General features: G+C 42.6%; 1 protein-coding gene across 2 annotated transcripts in view; it reads left to right on the top strand.

Annotated features, from left to right (window-relative positions):
- Positions 1 to 10,334: 10,334 nt before the first annotated feature.
- The window catches only part of UXS1 (UDP-glucuronate decarboxylase 1), a 62,705-nt gene continuing 46,582 nt past the window's right edge, over positions 10,335 to 26,457 (top strand). The window contains exons 1-2 of one of the 2 annotated variants that reach the window (XM_051638069.1): positions 10,335 to 10,517; positions 25,084 to 25,111. In XM_051638069.1, the coding sequence (XP_051494029.1) occupies positions 10,421 to 10,517; positions 25,084 to 25,111 (125 nt within the window). In that variant the 5' untranslated portion in view covers positions 10,335 to 10,420. Of the gene's footprint in view, positions 10,518 to 11,048; positions 11,163 to 25,083; positions 25,112 to 26,457 lie in introns of those variants that run through there. The other variant, XM_051638078.1, reaches the window with a different exon arrangement.

Here is a 26,457-nt window from a genome sequence, read left to right on the forward strand (position 1 = left end):
TTGGTGGTCTAGTGACATCTACACACAGCACAAAACATGCTGGGACATGATGGCTACACTGCAAACCCAATCATTACCTTGCACCTTTCCAGGGCCCTTCTCTCCTCACTTGTTAGCACATTTATTTTGTCTGGGATAGAGTTAACTTTCTTCATAACAGCTGGTACAGTGCTGTGTTTTGGATTTGTGATTAAAACAGTGTTGATAACGTAGGGATGTCTAAGCTATTGCTGAGCAGTTCTTGTGCAGTGTCAATTCTCATGCTATCCCAACAGTGAGGAGGCTAGGGGTGCACAAGAAGCTGGGAAGGGACACACCTGGGACAGTTGGCCCCAGCTGACCAAAGGGATATTCCATACCATAAGATGTTGTGCCCAGCAATAAAAGCTGGAAGAAGGAGGTACAGGGTAATATGACCTTCATATATGATGAAGCCTGGCTTTCCTGGAGATGGCTGAACACCTGCCTCCTGATGGGAAGCAGTGAATTAATTTCTTACTTTGCTTGCACAAGCAGCTTTTGCTTTTCCTATTTCAGTGTCTTATCTCAACCCACGATTTTCCCACTTTCATCTCTCTGATTCTCTTGCCCCGTCCCATCATGGGGAAGTGAGTGAGTGGATGCATGGGGCTAAGCTGCCTGCTGGGATTAACCCAAAACAACACACTAGCTCTGTATCTCTCTCTTATATAAAGAGCCTTTCTTTTTACTCACCTATTTCCAACACCTTAGTGTAGCTGTATATAGGGAAGATGAAAATTTAGGCCTGGTGTCCACATGACTGGACTACTGTCATTACCTCCTGCTTGACTATGCACGTGGCAGCCCCCAGGTGAAGCTATGAGCATTTGAACCCATGGAGTTATCAAGCTCAGCAGTGGGAGGTACTGGATGGCACAGGAAAGCTGGGAAATGCAAATATTTTTGTGCTGTTGTATCAGTTGTTGCACTCTAATGGTGCTTTTATGTGTGGTCTAATACCAAAGCAGTGAAGAACATCAGGAATTTGGTATTAGGGTGTCCTTCAGCTCCCAGTGAAGGACAATGATTCTATAGATAGCAGCTTAACTAATTGCAGGATGCAATATAGGTATCAACTGCTGCTGCTAGAAAGAGAGATTTCTTTATTCCTGTTAATAAACTGTAACTATTTCCCAAGCCTGGAGAAGAGGAGGCTGAGGGGAGACCTCATTGCTCTCTACTACTACCTGAAAGGAGGTTGTAGTGAGGTGGGTGTTGGCCTCTTCTTCCTAGTGACCAGCAATAGGACTAGAGGAAATGAGATCAAGTTGCACCAAGGGAGGTTCAGATTGGATATTAGGAAAAATTTATTCACAGAAAGAGAAGTGAGGCATTGGAACAGGCTGCTCAGGGAGGTGGTGAAGGCACCGTCCCTGGAGGTGGTAAAAAAAATGGGTAGATGTGGTGCTAAAGGAGATGGTTTAGTGGTCACGGAGGTGCAGGGATGATGTTTGGACTTGATGATCTTGAAGATCTTTTCCAGCCTTAATGATTCTGATTCTAAACTGCATGACCATGTTGAAGTCACTGCTGAGGTCTTTAATGGCTGAGTTTTTAATACAGTTCTTGTTCAGCCATAGCTATTTCTATTCAGTGACCACACAGAGGACCTTAGCCCATGAATGTATGAGCACAGTCTTTACTAAAGCTAGACAAATCTGAAAGGTGCCACCTGTAAGAGTATTACAGATTTTATGGTCTCACAAGATTAATTTAGGTGCTGTAAAATGTAAGTCTACATGGCTGTAAATATCAAGATAAATAATATAGGTATTCATTAATTTATTTTTGGAACTTCTGTACAAGAGCACACTAATGTCTAGACAAAGCTTGCTGATGTAGTCTTTCTGTATGGTCATTTTCTTTAAAAAAGCAAAAATGGAAAATTATGCCTGTCAAATGGATTTTCTTCTGAAGTGCTCACTGACACATGACAAAACCACTCAGAAGACAATGGCCTGGCAGATGGTGTACAAAACTGGTTTTACTTGCACTTGATCTCCAGTTGGTTGGATTTGGCAAATAAAGGCTGCAGGAGATGCGTGAGTAATTGGAGTGTCTACATTCGAGAGGGTTTTGGGTGAGAGAGGGTGGGCTAAGCCAAGGCTCACTACCCCAGTGCCATTCACAGGGATGACATCCTTCCTTCTTCTCATGCAACCTCTTCTTTTTGTAAAAGCCATGGAGTACTTGGGTGTGGGATGAAAAACAGATCAGAAATCTACTTTAGATTGTTATCACCTGGCGTTGTTCTCAGCCTTTTTGAGAGAAACATGGATAATTAAAGTTTCTGCTTCAAGATATTTGGGCACAGATTCTTAGTTTCAACTGACAAGTTTCTTTTCCATTCTCCTTTCCATACTACTTTTCATCTTCTCTTGTAGATTTCTCTGTTCCTGGGGCCCCATTCACTTCTCCAAGTAAGCTGGCACTGCAGGCTTTGCTCTTAAGTTTTCTTACAACTCCAGGAACAGAAGAGCTAATGAAGCCTGGTTTCCAAGGAATTTGTTTCTTGTGGTTGGATTGTTTCATATCTGAGAAATTGTGAGCTCTGATGGAATTTCTCATAGTCACAGTGTTCAAAGGTCTTTTTCCTGCATGGAGTCTTTGCTTCTTAATAAGCTTAAGCATAACTTATATATATATTCCATCCAACTACCAAAAATAAATGTATAGTGAAATTAACATCTCTGAGATCTATGATTTTTCAGATGAAACCATCTGGTAATTAAAGAACTACTGAGGAACCAGAGAGACAGGAGAGCAGGGAGAGATACATAAAGGGACACAGGAATGTGTACACACATTTCTAGAGGTATGTACCCAGGGTAAAAAAATCACAGCCATTGCCAGCACAGACATTAGAGCGAAATACCTACTAACAACTCATCTTGCTGATGTTGCTTGATTCTTTTTATAATCTATGTGGGCACATTTGTGCTATCCAGAAGTAAATCCTGTACAAATAGGTTGGGAAATGCTTCACTGTGTAGGGTAGACAAGCTCCTGAGACACATATTTGTTGAATTTATCAGTAAGTTGAATCAACACAATTATTTTACTTTTAACAGGCACAAGAGCTTGAGATCCTGTCCCTACCTCGTCAGCCTATCATGTATGCACAGAAGAAAGGTTTCCAAACCTTTTTGATCTACAGCCTCCCCCAGACTTCAGATCTGGGTCTCCTGATAGTAGGATTACTATTTTTAAGAACCTTTTGTAGAAGGTTTCAAAGCAGTCCACGTGTTGAGACTTTGGGATCTAGGAATACTGCCCAGATGTAGTTCAGGTGGATGTTCCAGCTTTGTCTTCACAGCATTTATTTCTCAATTCACTATTCACCTTGCAGTATTGTTTCCATAGCTAAAAATAAAATAAAATAAAATAAAAATAATAAAAAAAAGGTTGCACGAGCAAGTAGGGTCATATGGTATTGTCCAGAAATGGCCTAATCAACTTAGCTTAAATTCCTAGTGTAAAACCCATGACAAAGGTAAACTTGCTTGTTTATGAAACCTTCCCATGGAAGCACTGGCATAAGACAGAAAGATGCATTTCTGATAATTATTTTTTACCTAATAATGCAAATGCCATACACATTATACACTGTCTTTTGTTGGTTGCTTTTAATTAGCAATGCAGCAATAAATCTTCAGTGCTAATAAGAGGCACAAAGTAAAAGTGTGCACAGAAGAATTGTCACAATTTTTTCTGCTAATAAGTTTCGTATTCAAAAGTTCACATTGCTTTTACATAATATGGAAATTTATAGTGTATTGCTTTTTCTAGCAGTCAGTTTACACTCTGTATAACAAGAAAATCCAAGGGTTCTTTTGTTAGGTTTGGTTGGTTGGTTGTTGGGCTCCAACACAATTTCCAAATTCACTAGGGGAATTTACTGTTTATGTAAGACCGTAATTTAACTTTGGAAGTCAGCAATGAAAGTTTATTTGGTTAAATTTCATTAGCTACTGGAAAACTTATCTGGAAATTCCTAATCCTCCTTACTTCAAAACAGAAATTTGATACTGTAAATTACCTTGACCATAGGCTATAATTCTAAAGCCTGTAATTGCAAAAGAGAGTTTGGTTACACAGTTCATTAGTGTCTTTACTCACAGGAATATTTCTATTGAGGAAACTAAAGCAAATTTATACAAAGGTAATTGCACTTGCCTGGTTTTGTATCTATTCAGCTGTATCCAGGAAAAGAACAAAGCTAAGTGAAATTTATGTGGATTGTGCTTTTGTTTGCTTTGTAAACACAGAATCACAGAATGGTTGATGTTGGCAGGCACCTCTGGAGGTTCTTCTGGTCCAAAACCCCCGCTCAGGCAGAGCCACTTAGAGCCAGTTGCCCAGAACCATGTTCAGATGGCTTTTGAGTATCTCCAGGGATGGAGACTCCACCACCTCTTCTCAGGCAACCTGTGCCAATGCCAGGTCACCCTCAGGGGAAAGAAGTGTCTCCTGACGTTCAGAGGGAACCTCTCATATTTCAGGTTGTGCCCATTGCTTCTGTTCCTGCCACTGGGAATCACTGAAAAAAAAGCCTGGTTCTGTCCTCTTAATACCCTCCCTTTTAGGTATTTCTACACCTGGATGAGATCCCTCCTGAGTCTTCTCTTCTCTGGCAGAACAGTCCCAGCTCCCTCTGCTTATCTCATAGGAGAGGTGCTTCAGTCTATTCATCATCTTAGTAGCCATTCACTGTACTTTCCCCAGTATGTTTTGTACTGAGAAGCCCAGAACTGGACCTGGCACTGCAGGTGTGGCCTCACCAGGGCTGGGTAGAGGGTAAGAATCACCTCTCTCACTTACTAGCAGCACTTCTCCTAATGCAGCCCAAGATACCATTAGCCTTCTCCATAAGGGCACATGGCTGGCTTTTGTTCAACTTGGTGTCCAGGACCTCCAAGTCCTTTCCAGCTGGTTGGCCCCCAGTATGGGAGGGTACCTTGGAGCTGTTCTTCCCCAGCTGCAAGGGTTTGCCCTTCTCCTTGTTGAACTTTGTGAGGTCTCTGTCAGTCCATTTCTCCAGCCTTTCAATGTCCCTTTGAATGGTAGCACAGCCACACCTGCCAGTTTTGTGTCATCTGCAAGCTTGCTGGAGGTACACTCTGCCCCATCATTCAGATAAGGCTGCTACATGAGGCTCTTCTGTTTGCAGCTGTCCCAGATCCCTATTCATAATGCCATGGACCATCATAGCTATGGATCACATAAACTTAATAATGCTTCTGTTATGCTTCCAGAACTGTGTGAGTGTATGTGTTTTCTCTGTCATTCATCTAACCTCTCTGACACTATAGCTAGGGAAATCTGTGGAAAAGAAATAATATCAAACATCAGTAGGAATTTGTGCATTCCAAATACATTTCAGCTGGGCTGTGATACAGACTCTTCTTAGTAGCGTCCTTCTATAAATTCAGCCACACAAGTTCTCTAACACCTTTAATTACCTTGTTTACTTTCTGCTTTATTGACAGTATTAGAGTACTTGAACAGCACTAAGAATAATTTCTGCCTCGGAGGAAAAAACACCAATAGATATAACTTGACTGCAGAGCAGATGTACTCTCCTTGCAGTCCTGCTCCTCCAGTTACCTAGAGCATCAGCCCCTTATTTACAATTAGGCTAATAATCCTCACACTGGTGTAACATAGGGACATTATCACTGAGGTGGCTTATAAACCATCTGCCTGACGCTTTCACAAGGAAAAGAGAAGCAGAACTTTTATACAGCATACTGCTAAAATGGCTAATGTCACATCCAGCTACCAGTACTGCAAGTAAAGATGCAAAAGAAATACAGCTCCTCTGTTCCTAGTGCTGCAGTGGCCAGCACAAACTTCCAGCATATGCACAAAGTGGGTTATCTTAACAAAGAGCAGTTCTCAGCCACAACATCACATGTATTTTACATGCATGTACATCCTTGGCCCACCCCAATACAGGTTTATTATTGTTCATTTTCTGGGGCAGTGATATACTGGGGAACAGAGGCATACAACTGCTCAGTACCGTATCATACAAAAAAGCTAGGGGCTTCTTTGGTACTAATTCCAGCATGATCTGGACTGAATCCAACCCAAAATAGATCCATTCAAAGTCACTACTTCCCAAGTGCTGTAGGGTAGAACGATGCCAATTAAAAAGCTCCAAAGGGCTAGGGGAAATTATGAAATGTAGAACAGCAGTGAATGAGTAACTTGCTGAGCTAGCCTAATAAACTAGCTTCTTTGATGGATGATAAAAGAACTTTGGGGGACAGTGGTTTTAACTGCTTACAAGCTTTTACAATCAGCAATTTAGCCACAATCTCTGCTATTTCATTCTGACCCAATTACCACAGAATCTTGCACAGGGCCTCCTGTGCTTTCAGAATAGATATGGCACCTTAAAATATTTCTCCAACTTTGAAAATGTACAGGGCTGTCTTCAGTTACCTAGGGGGGAAAATGTGTTATGCCAAACAAGTACTATATGTAGGTAATGCTACCAGTCAATTTAGGAATGCTGTTTGACATTTTTTTAATCTAGTCAGTATATCAATTTCAAGAGCCTGAAGCAACTTTTCTGAGGGAAGTTGTGTGCTTGATGTAAAAAGGAGCCTCAGCTTTTACAGAATGAAATCTTGGGACTACACCCACATAATACTTAGTGAAACTGGTTAACAAAACAGGTGGACTGCACTATAGTTTGAAATATAATTATTTAATTAGGTGCTATGATTGTATTCTTTGCAAATAGCTGTGTAAATAATTGAACGATTCATGTAATTTCTGCAAATCTGTATTTAAGTAGTCATTTTCATATTATGCTTTGTCACCTGCTTGTTTGTTTGTTCACATTCACTGGATGATCTGTCTCTTAATTTGTATGTTTACAAAGTCTGGGATTGTCTCAATTCTGCATTCATGGAAGACTGGGGACAGTTGTGAACCAGTTGTATTTGAAGCTGTTTATTGCTGTCACCATCCAAATAATAAATAACTGTCTGAAGCACTTAGCAGTTTCCTTTGTATTTTGAGATGTCAATGTTAAAAAAAAATGATTCTGTTCCCAGAACTGCATGTTCTCTATTCATTAGTCTTGTAAAAAACACACAAACTCTCCAACTTCTAACTTTCCCTGAAAAGAAACACTGCTAGTTTTCACTCATTTTGTCCGAGGTCCCCTTCCCACTATGATCTATCATTAAAAGTAGAATTAACAACAAAAAAAGACACATTCCAATCTTTTTAAAAATAAATAAATAAAAACACTTTTGCTATCTGTGCATCCATGAATGCCATTAGTTTCTCAGGATTATCTACAGCTTTGTAGGACTGAGTTGGTATGCCTATGCAGTACAACAGTGTTACTCCACAGAATCATCTGTAGATTTACTAGAGAAGGATAAGGGTTTCAGAACAATTTCTCCCATGCAAGCATCACTAGCTGTAGGACGCAGCTGAATGCCGAGGAACTCCATGCATAGCTGTGCAACTCTGTGTTACTTTCTTAGCTACATTCAAGCTTTTGTTTTTTTGCATTTTTTCAGTGCTTTGCAACTCATTTCCTTATCTCATCCACAGCAGCTCTCTATGCTCAGGTCCCAGTGCTCCAGGTCCACTTCTGTCTGCCCAGACCATACTTTGGAATGTCTTTTCTTGCAGAAACATGACTGGGACATAAAGTCAAGATCTTCCCTGTATTTTCACATGCCAGAAGAGTCTCTCTCATGTGGCATCATGTGGAAATCATGCAAATTGTGACAGTTTTGTTTTGGTTTGGGTTTTTTTTCCCTGCCCTTGGAATGGCAGCTCGGTAATTGCCTGGTTCGGATCAGGTATCAAGGAAAAGTTTGTTGCAGGGCTGCTGTGAATTTTAAGTTCATACTCGCCATTCAAGTAGATAGAACTGCACGTTCATATCTTAAATCATTTTTTAAAGCCATAAAAAATGCCATCATTAAAAAAAAAAATCCCACCATTTTATAGGCTGTGGCTTAGTGAAAGAAAAGAAAACTGCTCTCATAAAACACTTGGAGAACTGAAGTTGAAAACCACAGTACGGGAGACAGGGAATATTGCCTGCAAACCAACCCAGAGAGGATTGCCATTAGCTGAGCTCACGCTACCAGACAGATTCAGATAATGACCTGAAGGCAGATGGATGGCTGCTTCCTGATCTATAGCGCGCTCCTAAGAGTCAGCACTCAAAACTGTATCGTACCTCCATCTTTCTCTTGGCACATTTAGCAGCCTCTACATACTAGAACCTCTGCTGTTGTTGCCAGTCCTCGGCACGAGGTTGTGAATGTGACCAGCAATATCCTGAAATAAGTGTCCCTGTTGTTGGCCATCAGGAGGATGTGGCTGGACAACTGTATACTGCTTACAAGGTACATGGCCATAGTTACATTTGAGATAGGATGAACTTATGCTCACCCCCCTGCAGTGAAGTTAGATGTGTTCTGGCTCACTCAGAGACTGACAAGGACACAGCTGGCCCTCATGTCATGCATGACAATCAGCTGGCCCTGTAGACAGCATGGTCAGGCTGCCTCTCACAGAGTTCAAGTCCCCTCAAGTTCCCTATAGCATTCTGCTCTCTTTGCTCTCCTTTTCCCATCTTCACAGATTGCAGCCTGTCTCAGCATGCTTCTGCTGCAAAAATTGGCCTGAACAACTGAGCATGGTGCCAAGGAAGGTGTCTTACGCAGGCAGCTTGATCGAGTCAAGGATTATGCAGTCTAGCTTAGGGCAGGGCAACTTCTAAAAGTGTCTTGCCTACCCCTAAAGGCTTGTGGAATCAGTGTTGTGCATGCAGATACCATTATGAAAATCCTGACTGGAAACAATACGAGTTTGAGATGCAGGGAGGGAGTAATATTCTCTAGCTTTCATGCAGTGCTTTTCAGCTACAGTTTTTTGATGGCCAAATTTATTCCTGGTACAAAATTCAGTTACCGTTTGAGTGATTACTAAGCAGACAAATTCGGTGCTAGATTGTGTTTTAAATGGTGATAGTTTTGTTCCCTTTTCTCCACATAGCTACAAACAGTGGAATTAACAGGCAAGTAAAGTACATAAAATACAATTCAAAGGAAACAGAGGTCCAGAGGAAAGGAGTGGCCCTATAATCAAAGCACAGGGTTGGAAGATAGGAAATTTCAGTTGTCAAGGCTTCCTGAATAAAGTCACTTTGCCTCTCTGGGCAGCAGGGGGATATTCTTAATCACTCTGAACAGCATGTTACACGTTTGCCTGACTGTACTCCTCGCAATAAGGAGGCATTAACTCTTGTTAACTGTGTGGGTCTCTGTTTGACTGAGGTCAGCTCCTTGATGTAAACAAGCTGTATTTCTATACTGAAATTAAATTATCAAATCTATTAACTTAATTCAAGAACATCTGTTCTCCTCCCTGTGGGAGAGGAGTGCAGGAAAGAACATCCCTTAGAACCTGTGTGAAGGCCATACTACTTAGAGAGAAGGTTGGATTGCGGAGAGAGATTTCTCTCCAGATTAAGTGGGAGTTATTTCTACCGCCAGGAGAACGCATTTTGACACGTGAGGCAGGTGCCTACCATTCCAGGCAAATGTGAATCTGCAGTTTGCAGCAGGCCACAAGGACTTTGGACGGAAGCTTGATGCAGAAATGTAAATCATGTTAGAGTAACTCGTTACCATAAACTGAGGCAAATTAATAAACTATTACTTTAGGGGGAATTAAAAAAAAAAAAAAAAGACAAATCCCAAAATTTTTCATTTACCATGGCAAAGAGATGCGTGCAGATTCGGAAAGCAGGTTTGGTGCATGCTGATGCAAACTGAGCCCTTTGAGGGGAACGGTGCTTTCAAAACACGGGGGACCGCAGATGTCAGCGTAACACGTATCGTGTCCCCGTGTGCGCCCACGCCCGCCTGTCCTGGCAGGCACCACCAGGGGCCACCGCCGCAAGCGACCTCCGAGAGCCCAGGCCAGGGGCACGGGGAAGCCGCGGGTGCCCTTCCCTTCCCTCAGGCACGCTCCGTGCGAGGCGGGCGCCCTCCAGGCGGCCTCTAACCGAGAGCCCCTCTGCTCGTTGGGAAGGAAGGAAGGGAGCCCGGCTCGCCTGGGCGCCAACACCCGCACGCCTCACCCCCCGGCCGGGCCGCCGGCAGAGGCGGGGGCCGCCCGGCTGCTGCCGCTCCGCGCATGCGCCAGCCCCGCTCCGGCCGCCGCTGCAGCGGAGGAGAGGGAGGGAGGGAGGAGGGCAGAGCGGGGGGGCGCTGTTGCGCCTGCGCGGGCGTTTCCCGGGCAGCCCCGGGCGGGGGGAGCCGAGCCGAGCCGAGCCGAGCCGAGCCGAGCCCGGGGTGGCGTGGCCGGCCGTGCAGGCGCCCGGCGCTGTGTGCCGCTGCCGCTGGGCATGGTGAGCAAGGGGCCGCTGCTGCGCCTGCTGACCGCCATCAACCGGAGGAGGATGAAGCTGCTCGTGGGGCTTGCCTTCGTCGCCTATGTCGCCTGTGAGTGAGCGGGGGTTGGGCAGGTCCCGGCTCGGCCGTTCATTGCCCACCGCCCGGGCGCCCCCGGACCCCCGTGCCCGCCGCCGGGGTGGGGAGAAGGCAGCGGCGGCTCCTGCTCCCGCGCCCCGTCGCGCTGCCCGGTGGCGAGGCGCCGCGGCACGGCTGCTCCGGCCCTGGCGGGCAAGGGGGTTCCCCGCGGCCCCCCCGGCGTCTCCGGGCAGGGGCGCCGAGGGGTTCCCTCTTCTCCCCGCTCCGTTGAGACTTCGCCAGGTCCGTCGGGCGAGGCCGTGGCGGAGGAGGGCCAAGCCGGGGGTCCCTGTCAGGCAGCTTTTCTCTCAGGACCCCCCCGCCGTGCTCCCGGGGCGGCCGTTGGGGGCGGCCGTTGCGGGGGTGTTGGCGCGGCGGGCGGCTCCCTGTGGGGGCAGGCAGCCGCGCTTCCCCCCGGTGCCCCCGGGACGGGGCTCCCCGGGGCCGGGGCAGCCGGCCGGCCCTCGGGCCGAGCCCCGGCGGGAGGTGGGGCTGCCCGGTCCGAGCGGCTGAAGGGGAGCGGGGCGAGCGAGACGTGGCTCCAGGAGTGAGCGTTTCCGCAGCCGCTCCTCAGACCGTTCTTTGTCCGCCTTGGTTTTGACCTGGTAGCTGTATGAGGTGAGGCTGCAAGGAAGTTTTCCAGGGCAGGCCTCGCGTCTGCTTTTTTTTTTGTGAAATCCTCTGGTGTTCTTTTGGCGGCTAAATAAGTGTTTGTTTGCTTGTTTATTAGCTCAGCACGTAGCTGGAGTCTTACGAGTCTGAAGAGAGGCCCAGAGGTATTTGGGAAAATCTTAGAATAAGCACTGACAAGGGTCTTTATGATTTCAGTTAGTGGGCGTGAGTCAAATAGACCTTCAGATTTATAACACTGTTCTGTCAGCTCTCTTCCCTTTCTGGTCCGGATTTTTCTGTTGCATGCTTAATAGTTTATTTTACGTTCGCCTGTTCTGGTTTTAGGCTTCGGTAGATTTTATGTAGCTGGAACACCATAAGGAAGGATCTTTGCAGCCTTGTCAGCTTAGCTAGGAACAAGTGATTCTCTTGATGCTTCAAAACATACAAAGGTGAGCTAGCTTCAGGGATGGGTGTGCATCAGATGTCAAATTTTGCCTTTGCATTTGGGAGGGTGGAGAGGTGTAACTCAGGTATTTTGGCAGGAAGTGTGGTGTTTTCTACCCCAGAAACACGACGTTGGAATTCCCTCTGCTGCCATATGTCACTGTTTTTGCAGGACATCATTATTTAGGTACAGCTGTTATTGTTGAAGTTACATGCCAGCTCTGACTCTTAGGACAGTTTGTCCAAGTGACTTCAGGTTCTGTGCATACTGAAGCAGGACAGCTTAATGTCTGTTCTTATTTTGAAAGGGCTTGGTGTTTTGCCAAAGGTTATATTTAATTCTGAAAACAAAGTTACTAGGCTGCTGTTAAAATACTGGAATTGAATGGAAATTGTCATGGTCATTGGCACCTGGCTGTTGATTAGGTTCTACGGACAGTATTTGGTGTTTGCTGTCTAGCTTTGTGGATGAGTCTTAAGGAAGGGAAAGACTGCCACATGATTTTTGCTGTCTGGGCTGAAGTCTTTTCACTGCTTGCTTCTGGTTGTTCTTTGAGATTCAGAAAAAACAGAGGAGAGGTACTGAAGATCAATGTGGCAGAAAGTATCTTAAAAGGGAATCGGTTGGTACCTGATGGGAATATATTTTTTGCAAATCTAATGTGTCGGGTTGCTGTGCTTTTCAGTCTTTTGACTTGTAGTCAAAATTAGTGTAATCATTAATTATGGCTCTGGTGTCTTCAGTATAGTATGACATGCCAGCAAATGCCACTAGTCTAATAGATTCTGGAGTATTTTTGTTTTCTATGGAAGTGATTATGATCCCATTCCCCTATCCTAAAAGTGCACTCCTGCAATATTACCAAATCATCACTGTGCTCTGGTTGCAGTCAGATAATACCAGACTAAAATAGCATCAAATCTGAGAAAAGTGAGCTGCTGGTGTAGGTATATGTGCTGGCACTTCTTACATTCCTTCTTTCTCATGTGCTCTCCAAATGACTAAGTGTTTTCAGGCTGTACACCTCCTTTCCATGGTTTTCCATTTAATGTTAGTACATGGGGAATCAGATTAGGAGCACATTGTTTTAGGGAGTGAAATACTTGGCACGTGGATGATATTTTATAAGTAGGAGATAAGATTTTTTTGGTAGTGCCATTTTGTCAGTTTGCCTGTGAAACCCTGAGAGAGCATTTAGGGAGTATCTTTTAATAAAAAAACTTAATCCTTTGAATGAAAATTTGTTACGATTGCCTGAAAAGCTTCTTTATGAGAGTTTGCAAACTAGAGGAAGAGCTTATTACAGGTGGTTGAATGTCACTCCACTCAGGAGTCTCTGAGTGGGTCTCTTGGTAGTTTCACAGTGCAAGGTGTTCAATGGCTAAGCTGACTTAGGTATCCTTGCTCCACATCTCCCATTTCCCACCATCATCCAGGAAGTACAAGGACTTAAATTTCTGCGCTGTGCACCGGGTAATGGAACTGATCTGGACCAAGATCACCTTTCCAGGCTATAACCATTTGGCAGTGTGGTTATTCAGACTGCTGTTTTGGCCCAGCTGAGGAAGCCATGCAGTGGTGATGCTGTTGACAGCATTGCCATCACACTTTGCAGGTCTACAGTTAATGTCTCGCCTAAGGAGTCTTGTTGATGTTAGCTAAGTATGACCATGACATGAAGTGCACAGCCAGGCTCGCATTAAAGAACTCTTTTTATGGACTTCAGTGATTTCCTTCAGGGCACTTAAAGTAAGAAGGATCCTTACTTTACCTCTTGTTTTGAATTAAAGGAATGTAAATCCAATTGTTATTAATTTAAAAAAATAGTCACTTGAAACATTGTTTGTGTATAGCTTGTGTATATAAAAATGTAACCCTGAAGGAGCATTCCTATGCAGCAGGTAGTTAAAAGCTGTTCTAAAGTAAGCAAAGGTTCTCTGGCAAAAAAGTGTGAAAGGAGTGATTTTGTTCACCATTACTCAGGTGATGAACCTGGAGTTAGCGCAGCTAGTGAGCTGTCAAAATCATGCTGTAATCCAGTAGCATGCTACTCTGTTTAAAAAAATATATATTTTTCAGTATTAGCTTAGTTGACTCACTTGCAGTGCTGTCTCCTTCTGTGAACATTCTGTGGCTATACTGTGCTACATATAATGGGAAGCCTTGCCCAAAGATAGAATTTTCATTGCCTTTTTAAAGGGACAAGAGCATTTCTCTGATTTAACTCCCAGAAGGGTACTGCAGGGGTGCCAGTGCTAACCAACAGATGGGGGGGAGGGAGAGGGGGCTTGGGGCATGTGGAGGTGGACTAAAATAAATCCTTTCAGTCATAGTTTGCACTTGCATCATCTTGAAGCTGTTGTAAAACCACAGCTTAAGGACAAGAGGTGATTATAAACACAAGTGAAGTGGATTTAATAGACTTTTTTTGTCTGTAATGGGAAGTGTAGACATAGCCTAAAACAGCAACTGATGAAATAGATATTGTTAAAAAATTATCCAGTGTCACCACAGTGTAATGTATATGCAGGCTGAGAGTTCTGTTTTGTTTTTTAAAAGCCCACCTGTTTGTGGGTTGATATGTGAATATATAGACGCATTAAACTCATTTCCTTTGAAGTTTTAAATATTTTTTTCAGCTTTATATGGACATACTGGGATGCTACAATGAGGTTGTCTTTGTAGAATCAGGACCTTATTTAAATTGTTTGTAATACACAGTAAAATCGTGGAGCCAGGATTTATAGACAGAGCTTATCGATCTGTGTGGTTTGCTTTCATCTTGATGCTATTGTAAATAATTTACTGATGCCTTTGTATAATGAGGGAGTTGCATGTTATTAATGAAAATAAAGTTAAGAGCTCTATTTCTGTTACACTAGAACAGTTCTCTTTGCTCACTTGTAGATCGGACTGTTCACAGGAAGTACGTCAGTAGTGTCTCTCCTTTCCAAGGGAAAAAAGAAGACCTAATACGGTGTTGTGATGAGATCCAAGCTTAAGACCTTGTTACATTTATAATATAAATGTATATATAATATAAATATTTCATTAGCATAACTAATGAAACAATGTAAAAATAATGTCAGAGAAGTACATCCTGCGGTGTAATGGGCTGACTTCACTCAGCATTGTTAGTTTCCTTGGTTTTTATCCTTTGCTTTACAAGGTTAGCCATTTGTTTTTGTCAGATTTCCATCATCTAGGAAGAATGTAATGTGCTCTTCTCTGAATACCAAGGTGTGACTAAGCTTTTTGGTTTTACCAGCCCTTTGCACATTGCTTGTCTTGCATCTCTTCAGATCAAAGATTAAATGCTACTTAATGTTGTTTTGGATAGGCTGTTACTTTCATTTTTCATAGTAGAAAAGTAGCTGCTAATTTGGATCTGTCTTGTTGGCTCAGGCTGTCTGTCTGAAAGTTATTCAGCACTGATGTGGAGGATACCAGGTGTCTTCCTTCCTCAGCTGTTTTAGAACTTAACAGCAGGATTGACTGGCTATGGAAGAGTTAGAAATGGTCTGATGTGACATCATGCTCGCCTGCTTTTTGTGTCAGCATGCCATGGATTCTCCACCAGAAAAAAACAAACCAAAACCATTTGCTTGCTGTCTTCATGTGCTGCAGAGCTGCCTTTCGTCAGTGGGTTTATGCAAATAAGTTTACTGTCTTCAACAGCTTCCAGTTCCCTGCTCATCAGGCTTCCAGCTATACATATCTGTCACTTGTGAAAATTTGTTCATGCTTTAGTTGACTTTGTCAGGCATAGATGAACTCCAACTCTAGTCTGCTAGCCTTGATATTTTAAATCAATTTTTTAGCATCCTGAAGAAATTCACCCTTAACAGTTCCCATCTTATCTCCATTTAATGTTTGTCTTTAATATTTTATCTCCACTTTGTATTTGTCTGTTCTTTGGCATATGCAGGAGGTGGTGCTGTCATCATTCCACTCAAGGACAGACATTCTTAGAGTTGAAATTTACTTTCCCCTCTGTGTTTTTGCAAAGGTGAAATGTTTCCCTGTCATTTATAATGCTTGTTTCTTTTTTGCAAAGTTGGTTGACCAAAGCAGAGTTTAGTTGAAACTGGTAGTTTTTATCTTCTTTTTTGTGGACCCTAGGGAAGGAGAGGTGGGAGTTACTACACCGACTTAGCTGAAGAGTTTTGTAAAAGGTAACTGGGAAAAGTGGGTTTGTTTCAGTTACAGTGCTAACCATTGGAGCATGCTGTGAGTCTGCTGAAAATGATCTTAGCAGTCAACAAGCTGAAAATGCTGAAAGTTACTTATTTGGGTAATAACCCCTCATTTGATTGTCTCCCTGTTTTGGCTTATGTTACCTTGGGTAGTTTCTCCCTTTCTGGGGTTTGATGTGCGTGCTGGTGTATCATTACCTTGGGAGTGTAGGATACTCGCTGCCTCTTGAGCTTCTTGAAAAATGTGCCACAGTTCTGCTATTCATGTCTGGGGAAAAAAAAAAAAAAAGGAAGGTCGAGGGCTAAATTAAAAAAGACAGCACCCCCTCTCTCCCCCCCCTCCCCCCTTTTTTTTTTTTATGACATTTGAAAAATCAGGACTTGCTGTCTAGATTGGGGAAGGCAGGATTACTGTAAAACAACATGTTGCACCCAGGAGTGTTGAGAGAGCTGGCTGATGTTATTGCCCTACAACTATCCATCATTTTCAAAAGATCACTGCAAACAGGAGAGCTGCCTGAGGACTGGAGGAAGGCAGATGTCACTCCAGTCTTCAAAAAGGGCAAGAAGGAAGATCCAGGTAATTACAGACAAGTCAGCCTCATCTCCATTCCTGGAAAAATGATGGAGCAGCTCATTTTGGAGGTTATATCTAAGCACATGGAAGAGAAGAAGGTTATCAGGAGTAGTCAGCATGGATTTACCAAGGGGAAATCATGCTTGACTAATCTGATAGCCTTTTGTTATGTTGTGACTGAATGGGTAGATGCAGGGAGAGCAGTTAATGTAGTTTACCTTGACCTTAGCAAGGCTTTTGACACTGTCTCCCATAATGTCCTTGTGAGCAAGCTCAGAATATGTGGGATAACAGAATGGGTAATGAGATGGATTGAGAACTGGCTACACAATACAACCCAAAGAGTGGTGATCAATGGTGCAGAGTCCAGCTGGAGACCTGTAACTAGTGGAGTCCCTCAGGGATCAGTGCTGGGTCCAGTCCTGTTCAACATCCTTATCGATGACCTTGATGACAAGACAGAGTGTCTTCTCAGCAAGTTTGCTGATGACACAAAGCTGGGAGGATTGGCTGATTCACCTAAAGGCTGTGCAGCCATTCAGCGAGATTTGGACAGGCTGGAGGGCTGGGCAAAGAGGAACCTAATGAGATTCAACAAGAGCAAGTGCAGAGTCCTGCACCTGGGAAGGAACAACAAAATGCACCATTACAGGCTAAGAGGTGATCTGCTAGAGAGCAACTCTGGAGAAGGACCTTGGAGTCCTGGTAGACAACAAGTTATCCAAGGGACAACAATGTGCCCTTGTGGCCAAGAGGGCCAATGGTATCTTGGGGTGCAGTAGGAGGAGTGTGTCTAGCAGATCAAGGGAGGTTCTCCTACCCCTCTACTCAGCCCTGGTGAAACCTCACTTGGAGTATTGTGTCCAGTTTTGGGCTCCCCAGTTCACAAGGGACAGGGATCTACTTGAGAGAGTTCAGCAGAGGGCTACAAGGATGGTTAAGGGACTGGAACACCTACCTGATGAGGAAAGGCTGAGAGATCTGGGTCTTTTCAGTCTAGAGAGGAGAAGACTGAGGGGGGATCTAATTAATGTCTATAAATACATGAGGGCTGGGCATCAAGAAGGCAGGGACAAGCTCTTCACTTGTGCCCTGTGATAGGATGAGGGGCAATGGACTCAAACTTGAGCACAGGAACTTCCACCTCAACATGAGGAAGAACTTCTTTACTGTGAGGGTTACAGAGCACTGGAACAGGCTCCCCAGACAGGTTGTGAAGTCTCCTTCTCTGGAGACTTTCAAGACCTGTCTGGATGCCTTTCTGAGTGATCTTCCCTAGGGTTTTTTGGGGGGCTTTTTTTTGGGTTGTTTTTTTGTTATTGTTTTTGTCCTTCTCTGGCAGGGGGATTGGACTTGATCTCCGGAGGTCCCTTCCAACGCCTAATATTCTGTGATTCTGTGAAGTGCAAGGTCCTGCATCTGGGCTGGGGCAACCGCAGGCACAAATACAGGTTGGGTGGAGAATGAATTGAAAACAGTTTGGAGGAGAAGGACTTGGGAGTGATGGTGGATGAAAAGCTCAGTATGAGCCAGCAACATGTGCTTGCAGCCCAGAAATTCAACCGTGGCCTGGGCTGTATCAAAAGAAGTGTGGCTAGCAGGTCAAGGCAGGTGATTCTACCCCTCCAGTCCACACTCATGAGACCCCACCTGGAGTACTGTGTCCAGTTATGGAGGCCTCAACACAAGAAAGTCATAGATCTCTTGGAGCAAGTCCAGAAGAGGGCCATGAAGATGATGAGAGGGCTGGAACACCTCTCCTATGAAGACAGGCTGAGATCGTTTGGGCTATTCAGCCTGGAGAAGAGAAGGCTTTGAGGAGACCTTATAGCAGCCTTCAGGTACCTGAAGGGGACTACAGGAAAGCTGGGGAGGGACTTTTTTCCAGGTTGTGGTAGTGATAGGACAAGGGGTAATGGTTTTAAGCTGGAAGAGGGTAGATTTAGGTTGGACTTTAGGACAAAATTCTTTACTGTAAGGGTGGTGAGACACTGGCACAGATTGCCTAGGGAGGTTGTGGATACCCCCTCCCTGCAAGTGTTCATAGACAGGTTTGATGGGGCTCTGAGCAATCTGATGTAGTGGAGGGTTTCCCTGCCCATGCAGGAGGATTGGATCTAGATGATCTTTAAGGTCCCTTCCAAGCCAAATCATTCTATGATTCTATTATTTGAATTGTGTAGATAAAATTTATCTGTGTATAGATGTTAGTTCATAGCTTTTTTTATCATCTGCTGCTGTTTTAGGAAAGACAGGGTGTTCAGTTCAATTTCAATTTCTTACTTTCACATTGCCAAAACATTTTTTTCCCCATTCAGAATGTAATTTTTACATAATACTCAATTTGGGTAGAGGATAAAGTCCTTCTGTTCTCTCCCTTGGGAATTCAAACTTTTTGTAGACAGTCAACTTATTTGCAAACCACTCTGTTGTTTCAAGCCAGTAGATTCAAAGCTGTAAAGTTTCATGATGTCCGGGCACACTTGAGTATATGTGGTGATGAAAAACAAAGATCCTGTTTGACCTCATAACTGTGATGAGTTCATAGGAGAGGTGTTCTATCCCTCTGATAATTTTTGTGACCCTCCTTTGGACCTGCTCCCACAGGTCCATGTCTTTCTGGTACTGGAGACCCCAGAGCTGAACACCGTAGTCCAGGTGGGGTCTCACAAGAGCAGAGTAAAGGGGGAGACTCACCTCCCTCAACCTGTTGTTCACACTTCTTTTTATGCAGTCTGGGATATTGTTGGCTTTCTGGGCTGCAAACACACATGGCCAGCTCACATTCAACTTTCCCTGTAGCAGTATCCCCAAGTCCTTCTTTGCAGAGTGGCTCTCAGTCCATTCATAACCCAGTCTGTATTGAAACTTGTGATTGCCCTGACCTATATGCAGTACCTTGAACTTGGCCTTGTTGAAGTTTGTGAGGTTCGTATTAGCCAACTACTTAAGCCTATCGAAGTTCCTCTGAAAGGTATCCCTTCCTTAAATGGCATTACTGAGCTAGGTATTATCTGCAAACTTGCTGACAGTGTGCTCATTGCCACTGTTGTGTCCTTAATAAAGATACCGAAAAGTACCAGTCACAGTACGGCCCCTGAGGGACACCGTTTCATACCAATTGCCCTTTGGATTTTGAACCCTTGACCCAGCTTTTTGGGTTCGGCCACCTAGCCAATTCTTTATCCATTGAGTAGTACATCTGTCCAACTCTTATCTTTCCAATTTAGCAACAATAATGTCGTGTGGGAAATAATAGTTTCCTAAAGGAAGTTATAGTTGTCTTTACATTATTACATATCTAATTGAGATCTGCAAAGTGGGTGGGCATCATGATCATACTTTAAAACACCTGATTTAAAATGTATGTGATGCTGAAACCAATATTGTCACTAATAATTTCAGATTGTGTTTACAGTCAGTGACTTGTGATAGCCTATGACTTGATGTTAATGTAATTTAAAGAGACACGGAGAAGCAGGATCATCCTAGGTTAAAGGTACAAACTTCCTTTGAGATTTTCCTCCCACCTTCAGATTCTGATAGTGATATTTTTCTCATTCCCCAGCCTATTGTGGATGAGATAATTAAGGCATGCAAGGTTCCTGGAGTGCTCATCTGTGGTTTATAGAAACCTATGCAGTAAGTACTACTGCAGATGAGAGACTCAGAGGACATTCAGCTGAAAACCTACATCTTGTTCCTGTATTTTGGAGATCTAGAAAAATAACTTGCCTGCTTTCAAGTGCATCTGGTCAGAGCTAAAAGTCTGACTAGAATAATAGAAAAGATTGAAAAAGACTTCTAAGGTCATCAAGTCCAACTGTTAACCCAACACCACCACACTCGTTAAACCACATCCAGAAGTGCTGTGTCTACACATTTATTTAACACCTCCAAGGATGGTGACTCCACCACTTCCCTGGACAGCCTGTTCCAATGCTTGATGACTCTTTTAGTAAATATTTTTTTCCTGTAAATTCTTAACAACAAATTGTTTGGGATTTCTGTTCTCCTTCTTTGAGTATGCCTTAACAGATTTTGTAGTTGGTTTGGTTTTGTGGCTGGTTTTATTTACTTCATGCAGGGAGGGTTGGCTTGTGTCCAGAGGATAGCTTTTGGAGTATTCCCTTGCTGAAAATAGCTCCGTTGTTGCACTGCTTTGCATCCAGCATTATTTCAGAAAGGGTATTCTCTAGAAAAACTAGTTAGAAAAACTAACTAAACCTTTACATTTCCAGGATTATAAAGGTATTCAGTGGAAAGAAAACCATTCTTTACTCCTGTGCAATTTATTGGCTTTTGTTTAAGGCAGTTTTGACAAGTCTTTGAAATCTACAAGAATTTTACCATAAGGCTGTGTTTGCCCAATAGTTATAGCTTTATCTTTCAAGGGCTGGAGAGGAAAAAAAACAAACATCAAACAAAAAAGTGGATTGGGGTTTTCTGAAAGCCTTGAGTGATTAATGTTTAGTTGGCAAAATGTAAATACCTCTTTAAGAGTAATACTGTGATTAAGGCTTTAAGAAATAAATCTCCTCTTTTCTAAAAGTACAGCTCTTTATCACTTCATCCAAGGCATGTCATTCTTCTTCTCTGGAAGCTGCCACTTCTAAGTGTGATGTCTGTGGGAGTGATTAATGCCTCTGATGTATTTTTAATCTTCATGGTACTTGTGATTAATCCATGCAAAAATACTACTATAAAAATGTTTTTTCTCATTATTTTATGGAAGAGATCCAGTGGGAAAAAAACATCCCAGAACAGATGGAGTCAAAATAGGACTACACCTTTCTCCTACGGGCTATTAAACCAGGCTTTCATGTGTCTCAAAACAATTCAGGTATTCTCTTTTCCTTATTGGTAACTTATTCTTAAATTAATTGGTCACTGGGTGAGGTTTACAGTCTTTGAGAGAATAAACAGAGGGTCTATTTCTTCTCCCTTGTAGATGAGTATCTTAATTGTTTGATTCCAAAATCATTCTTTTGTCTTTGTAGTCCAATTAATCATGAATTCTTCCCTTGTGTCGAGTTTCACTAGAGGGCAGAGATGCCCTCTAGTTGGATGAACAGGAACTTCTTTAAAGAGTATATACTGTGTGTTGCTGTGACGGTCAAGGTGTTAAATCTTTGAGAATTGTTGTAGAACTATTATTGTGGATTAATAGCTCTTGCAATTTTTTTAAGGTTGGCTTTTACAGTCAGGTGCTCAAATTGGGGACATTAGGAGTCTGATGCTTTTGAAAACTGGGTTTGTGGGTAGTGCCTGATGCATGACCATGCTGGTATGGAAGATTTTATAACGGTCCACATGTTTGTAGCTTTTGGTGCCTGAACTTGATGGGCGAGGGTTTTTTTGATGCCTGTGAAGGGTCTTCATCTTGGATTTGAGCTTGTAATTCTGCATCATTCTGCTGGTGGACTTGGGTCCACTTCATAGAATCATAAAATGGTTTGGGTTGGCAGGGACCTTAAAGGTCATCTAGATCCAATGCCCCTGCATGGAGAAGTACACCTCCCACTAGATCAGGTTGCTCAGAGCCCCATCCAACCTGGCCTTGAACACTTTCAGGGAGGGGGGCATCCACAGGTTCTCTGGGCAACCTGTGCATGTGTCTCACCACCCTTTTGGTGAAGAATTTCCTCCTAATGTCTAACCTAAATCTCCCCTCTTTCAGTTTTAATCCATACCCTCTTCCTCTTGCTATAAGACCTAGTAAAAAGTCCCTCCTCAGCTTTCCTGTATCCCCTTCAGATATTGGAAGGCTTCTATGAGGTCTCCTTGGACCCTTCTCTCTCCAGGCTGAACAACCCCAGCTCTCTCAGCCTGTCTTCATAGGAGAGGTGCTCCAACCTTATCATCATCTTTGTGGCACGCCTCTGGACTCTCTCCAGCAGCTCCATGTCCTTCTTATGTTGAAGGCTCCAGAACTGGACACAGTGCTTCAGGTGGGGTCTCACGAGAGCAGAGTAGAGGGGGAGAATCACCTACCTTGACCTCCTGGACACACTTCTTTTGAAGCAGCCGAGGACACGTTTGGATTTCTGGACTGGAAGTGCACATTGCCAACTGGCCTTGGTATGTTTCTGTCATTCTTCCCTGAATGTCAAACTGGCCTTGGCTCATAGCCTTTAGGGCAACAAAGCAACAAGTCAAGGAAATCTTTTGTAAGCTAGAGCCATGCTGCTCATTATGCAGCTGTGTAAGCTTGCTATATAAACAACTGTGGTATGCATTTAGAAAAAAAATGCACAAAACCTTAATTCCACTGTAGGGCAAAACCTTACCTTTGATCCCCTCAACACTGAGATAACCTGTATATGAGCACACCTCCTTTGACCTGTGCATTCACATTCTTTGATAGGGCAGTATGTTCAGGTGAGTTTCTGCATCTCTCTGCATCTGAGTGAGACTTCAGGTCTTCACATCCCTCCATATGGTATTATTTATGTTGTTCAATTTGCAGTTTCATTTTTTTTTCAGTGGTATAAAATATGATTCCGAGAAGTTTAATTGAAGGTCATTTACGCCTACAGAACTGGGATATCAAGCATAGCATTTCTGGAAGTACTTTAATGCCTTTTTGAGCTCCTTATTCCCTGCCGTGGACACGCTATTAAAATGTTTTCTGTAGGAAGCCATGTTCTTGTATGCAGTGTAGATGCACTGTCTTTGTGACAGAACGGACAGGGTGGTATTTGTGGTGCAGCTGGCAACTCATTTTTTCATCAATTTCTTCTTCAGCAACGAAGCCCAGATGTTTTCTGCCACTGTGCAAACAATACGTTATGTTATTTGTATGAGTTTCTGTAGCTGAGAAAAATAACTGATAGTAATTATGGCTGAGTAATGTATAACTTGAGAATTCTGTAGTTGCCAAATGGTCATCTTCACTTCCATTGATGTTAATATAAATAATTATAAAATCTTAGCCAGAAGGTAAATAACTTGAACTTAACTTCGTGTTCAATGATGTATCTCTTTTCCCCACAGAGAATGACTTTACCTATTTAACATAAAATCCACAGTATTTTTAAAATTCAGTTGGCTTTTATTGCTTGTATGTTTTAAATGTAAAGCTTCCTTATCTTCAGAAGGTGACGGGGTTTATGGTACCACCACAGATAACACAGTGCCCTCCTACAGTTTTTTTTTTTATAGTCTATCGTGGATTCATTTTGAGTTACTCTTTGAATTACTCAGCACCACTCAGTAGTTGAGAACAATTTAGCAGCTTTGCCATCCCCCTAAAGGGTGAAACAGTGACTGTATTACTGCATCTCTGCTTGTGTGTCCTCCTGGCTCTTCTTTCCTGGGTATGTTTCCTTTCTTCTCTTGCGTGGAAGGTGGCTGTGACTACCAGCATTTTTTTTATTTCTGTAATGCCTCATTGTCTGCTTGAGATCAGGAACTAATAATCATGAAAATACATATGCAAAGCCTGAATCTAGGCAAAATACTTAATTAGCTGTTACTTGAGATCTGAAGCAGAGCTTAAAAAAGCTGAGGACACTTCAAAAGCTTTCTATATGTATATCAATATTCCATACAAGCTACTCCTCTTTCTTAAGAGCAAGTGTAATTTGGATCCTTAGTTTGAACCTTGTCTCTTAAAGATCAATTGCAGAATGATTTTCTGGTGATAATCCAAATGTATTTCCTCTGTTGCTTATTGTTGCAGAGTTCCTTATGTAAGTGTTCCATATTAACCTTGTTTGTCTTGATAATTTGAAGTTTTCAACTTTGTAGTGTAGCCTGGTTTATGGCTTCTCATTTTTTCACTTAAGACTGCATTCTGCGTCCTGATTGAAAGTCAAAAGGGAAATCAGTGGTCTGATAGTCTTTGTGTAGTCACTTAAACTCTGAATAGTTTCAGAAGTTTTTTTGCTAGTAGATTTTCTAGTGAATTGCACAGATTAATCTTTTTGTGAACACAGAGAAATGGCTGATAACAGCTGATACACGTTTGTGCTATTTTATACTTCGATTTGACTTCCTTAAAACTTTTTTTCCATACAAAGTGTGTAATAAATGATCTTTGTTTGCTTCATGAGGCATGTAGCTGCATTGCTTAGGTACCTTTTCTATCTACATCACCGTATGTGCATATTTAGAGATAATATTTACATGACAGGACTGTTGTGGCATAATCTGGACTGGTTCAGCTATTACCTGTAGTGGCCAGTCTTTTTACTTGTCAGTCTGCAGTTTTCAGTTTCTGTGATTCATGTCTACAGAACTACTTTCTTGCTCTTGGCATTTTTTTCAATATCCCTGATGAACAAGTCCAGAGCTCTGGTTTGTTCCATCTGTGTACAGTGTCGAATTATAGTTCAGAGTCTTGTTGTATGTTTTGTTTATGTAATACAGTGTGGGGAATAATGATCAGATAAGGACATCTGCTGAGTTACTGGTCAGATAATTCCGGGTGTGTACTGAAATAGTCCTTTTTTATTGAATTACTCTATTTTCCTTCTTTTTTATAGTCTCATGTAATTTTACCAGAATTCCCTTCCAAACTGTTCTAGTCACTTGATGTGTTTAAATATATATAAATATATGTATAAATGTGTAACTTATGTAGATACTTTGTGATTATACTTAATATTGTTTTAAATACCTTCTGATGATAATAGAAAAAAAATACTTCCTATACTGTTATATGACACTGTAATGTTCTCTTTTTTTTTTTTTATTTTCCAGCTGTATGGGGAAACTTTGTCAATATGAGGTAATGTATATGATTTTTGTTTTGAATGTTCTTACCTGAAATAAATTTAACTTCTCTTTTCCATTAACATGTGTCACTGTATATCAAGTAGGGAGAAAATAGAACAGCAGCTCAAACTGTTGTGTGGATGGTTGCTAAGCAGCTGATACCATTTTTTTTAAGTACAAGGTGCTTAGTCTCAAAAGGGGTTGCATGTTTGCTGCAAATCTCACCCAGGATCTTACTCTCACTTCAGCATCTGCCTGTCTTGACACAGATTCCTCTTCTGGCTTTGGAGATGTTTTCAGGCATGTTGGTTAGCATAGCTGTGCACATAAGCTTGGATTCTGCTTTTCGTCAGTACAGATCTGACCATATCTCAGTGACAATACAGGCTTAAACACTGAAGAGCAGCAGATCCTCCGCTACTTGTCATAATTATATTTCCATAGCTAAATTAGAATTGTGGTTTTGAGGATTTTTCCTCCTCCACAATTAGTTGGGAGAGAATCTGACTGTTTAACTGCTGAAAAACAAACAAAAAAATCCTGTACTGTCCTCTCAGAATTTTTGCAGTTAGAAATAGGAAGGCATGCAGAACATGCAGATTTTCACACTTCTGCTTGTATATGAGTGTTAGTCCAATGGGAAAATTCACCAGAAAGACACAACTGACAAAGAAGGTGAAGAGAGTATTGGGACAGTCTGTTTCTTAGAGGACAGAGCATTTCACCATGTTGTTTTGCTAGTGAAGGATTTTGGTAGTCTGTTGCCAGGCTTAGCAGCACAGACTCAAGAAAACTTGAGGCAAAGTAAGAAAATTACTGGCTTATCTGTGGGCTGATTCACCCGGGACAGCTAACCCTGGGATCTGTTCCTGTCCCAAGCTGTCTGCTTTAATTTTCTTGGAGTTTTCCCTCCCTTGCTACAAAGTATTCAGCTGTTAGGCAAACAGCTGCTGAGCTGCTGCAGCTTGCAAATTAAAATATTGTTTAGATTATCGTGTTATTGTGACCAGCAAACTATGGCAGTTTAGCAGCTCTTAAATAAGGAGCTGAGCATTTCCAAAGGAAGAACAGGAACCTCAGAGAGAAATTTAAGGAGGGCTGTTGGGCATGGGATCCAGTGTGTTCATTCTTTAATAATCTGTCATTAACTGTATCAGACTACTTGAGGCATTCATTATAGAGCTATCAGGGGGTGAAACTTTGTTTTTGAAGGTCTGATGTTGGTCCTCAGCCAGTAAGATTGTTTTTGTTAGGAAGAAGACCTCATTAAAAACTAAATTGCAGAGTGCCAGTCCCTAAGTTTCAGGATTTGTGAATAAACAGCAGTAGGAGAGAAACTTTTCATGTTCTGAGGGGTTT

This window comes from Apus apus, chromosome 1 (assembly GCF_020740795.1).
Source record: "Apus apus isolate bApuApu2 chromosome 1, bApuApu2.pri.cur, whole genome shotgun sequence".
Lineage (NCBI taxonomy): Eukaryota > Metazoa > Chordata > Aves > Apodiformes > Apodidae > Apus > Apus apus.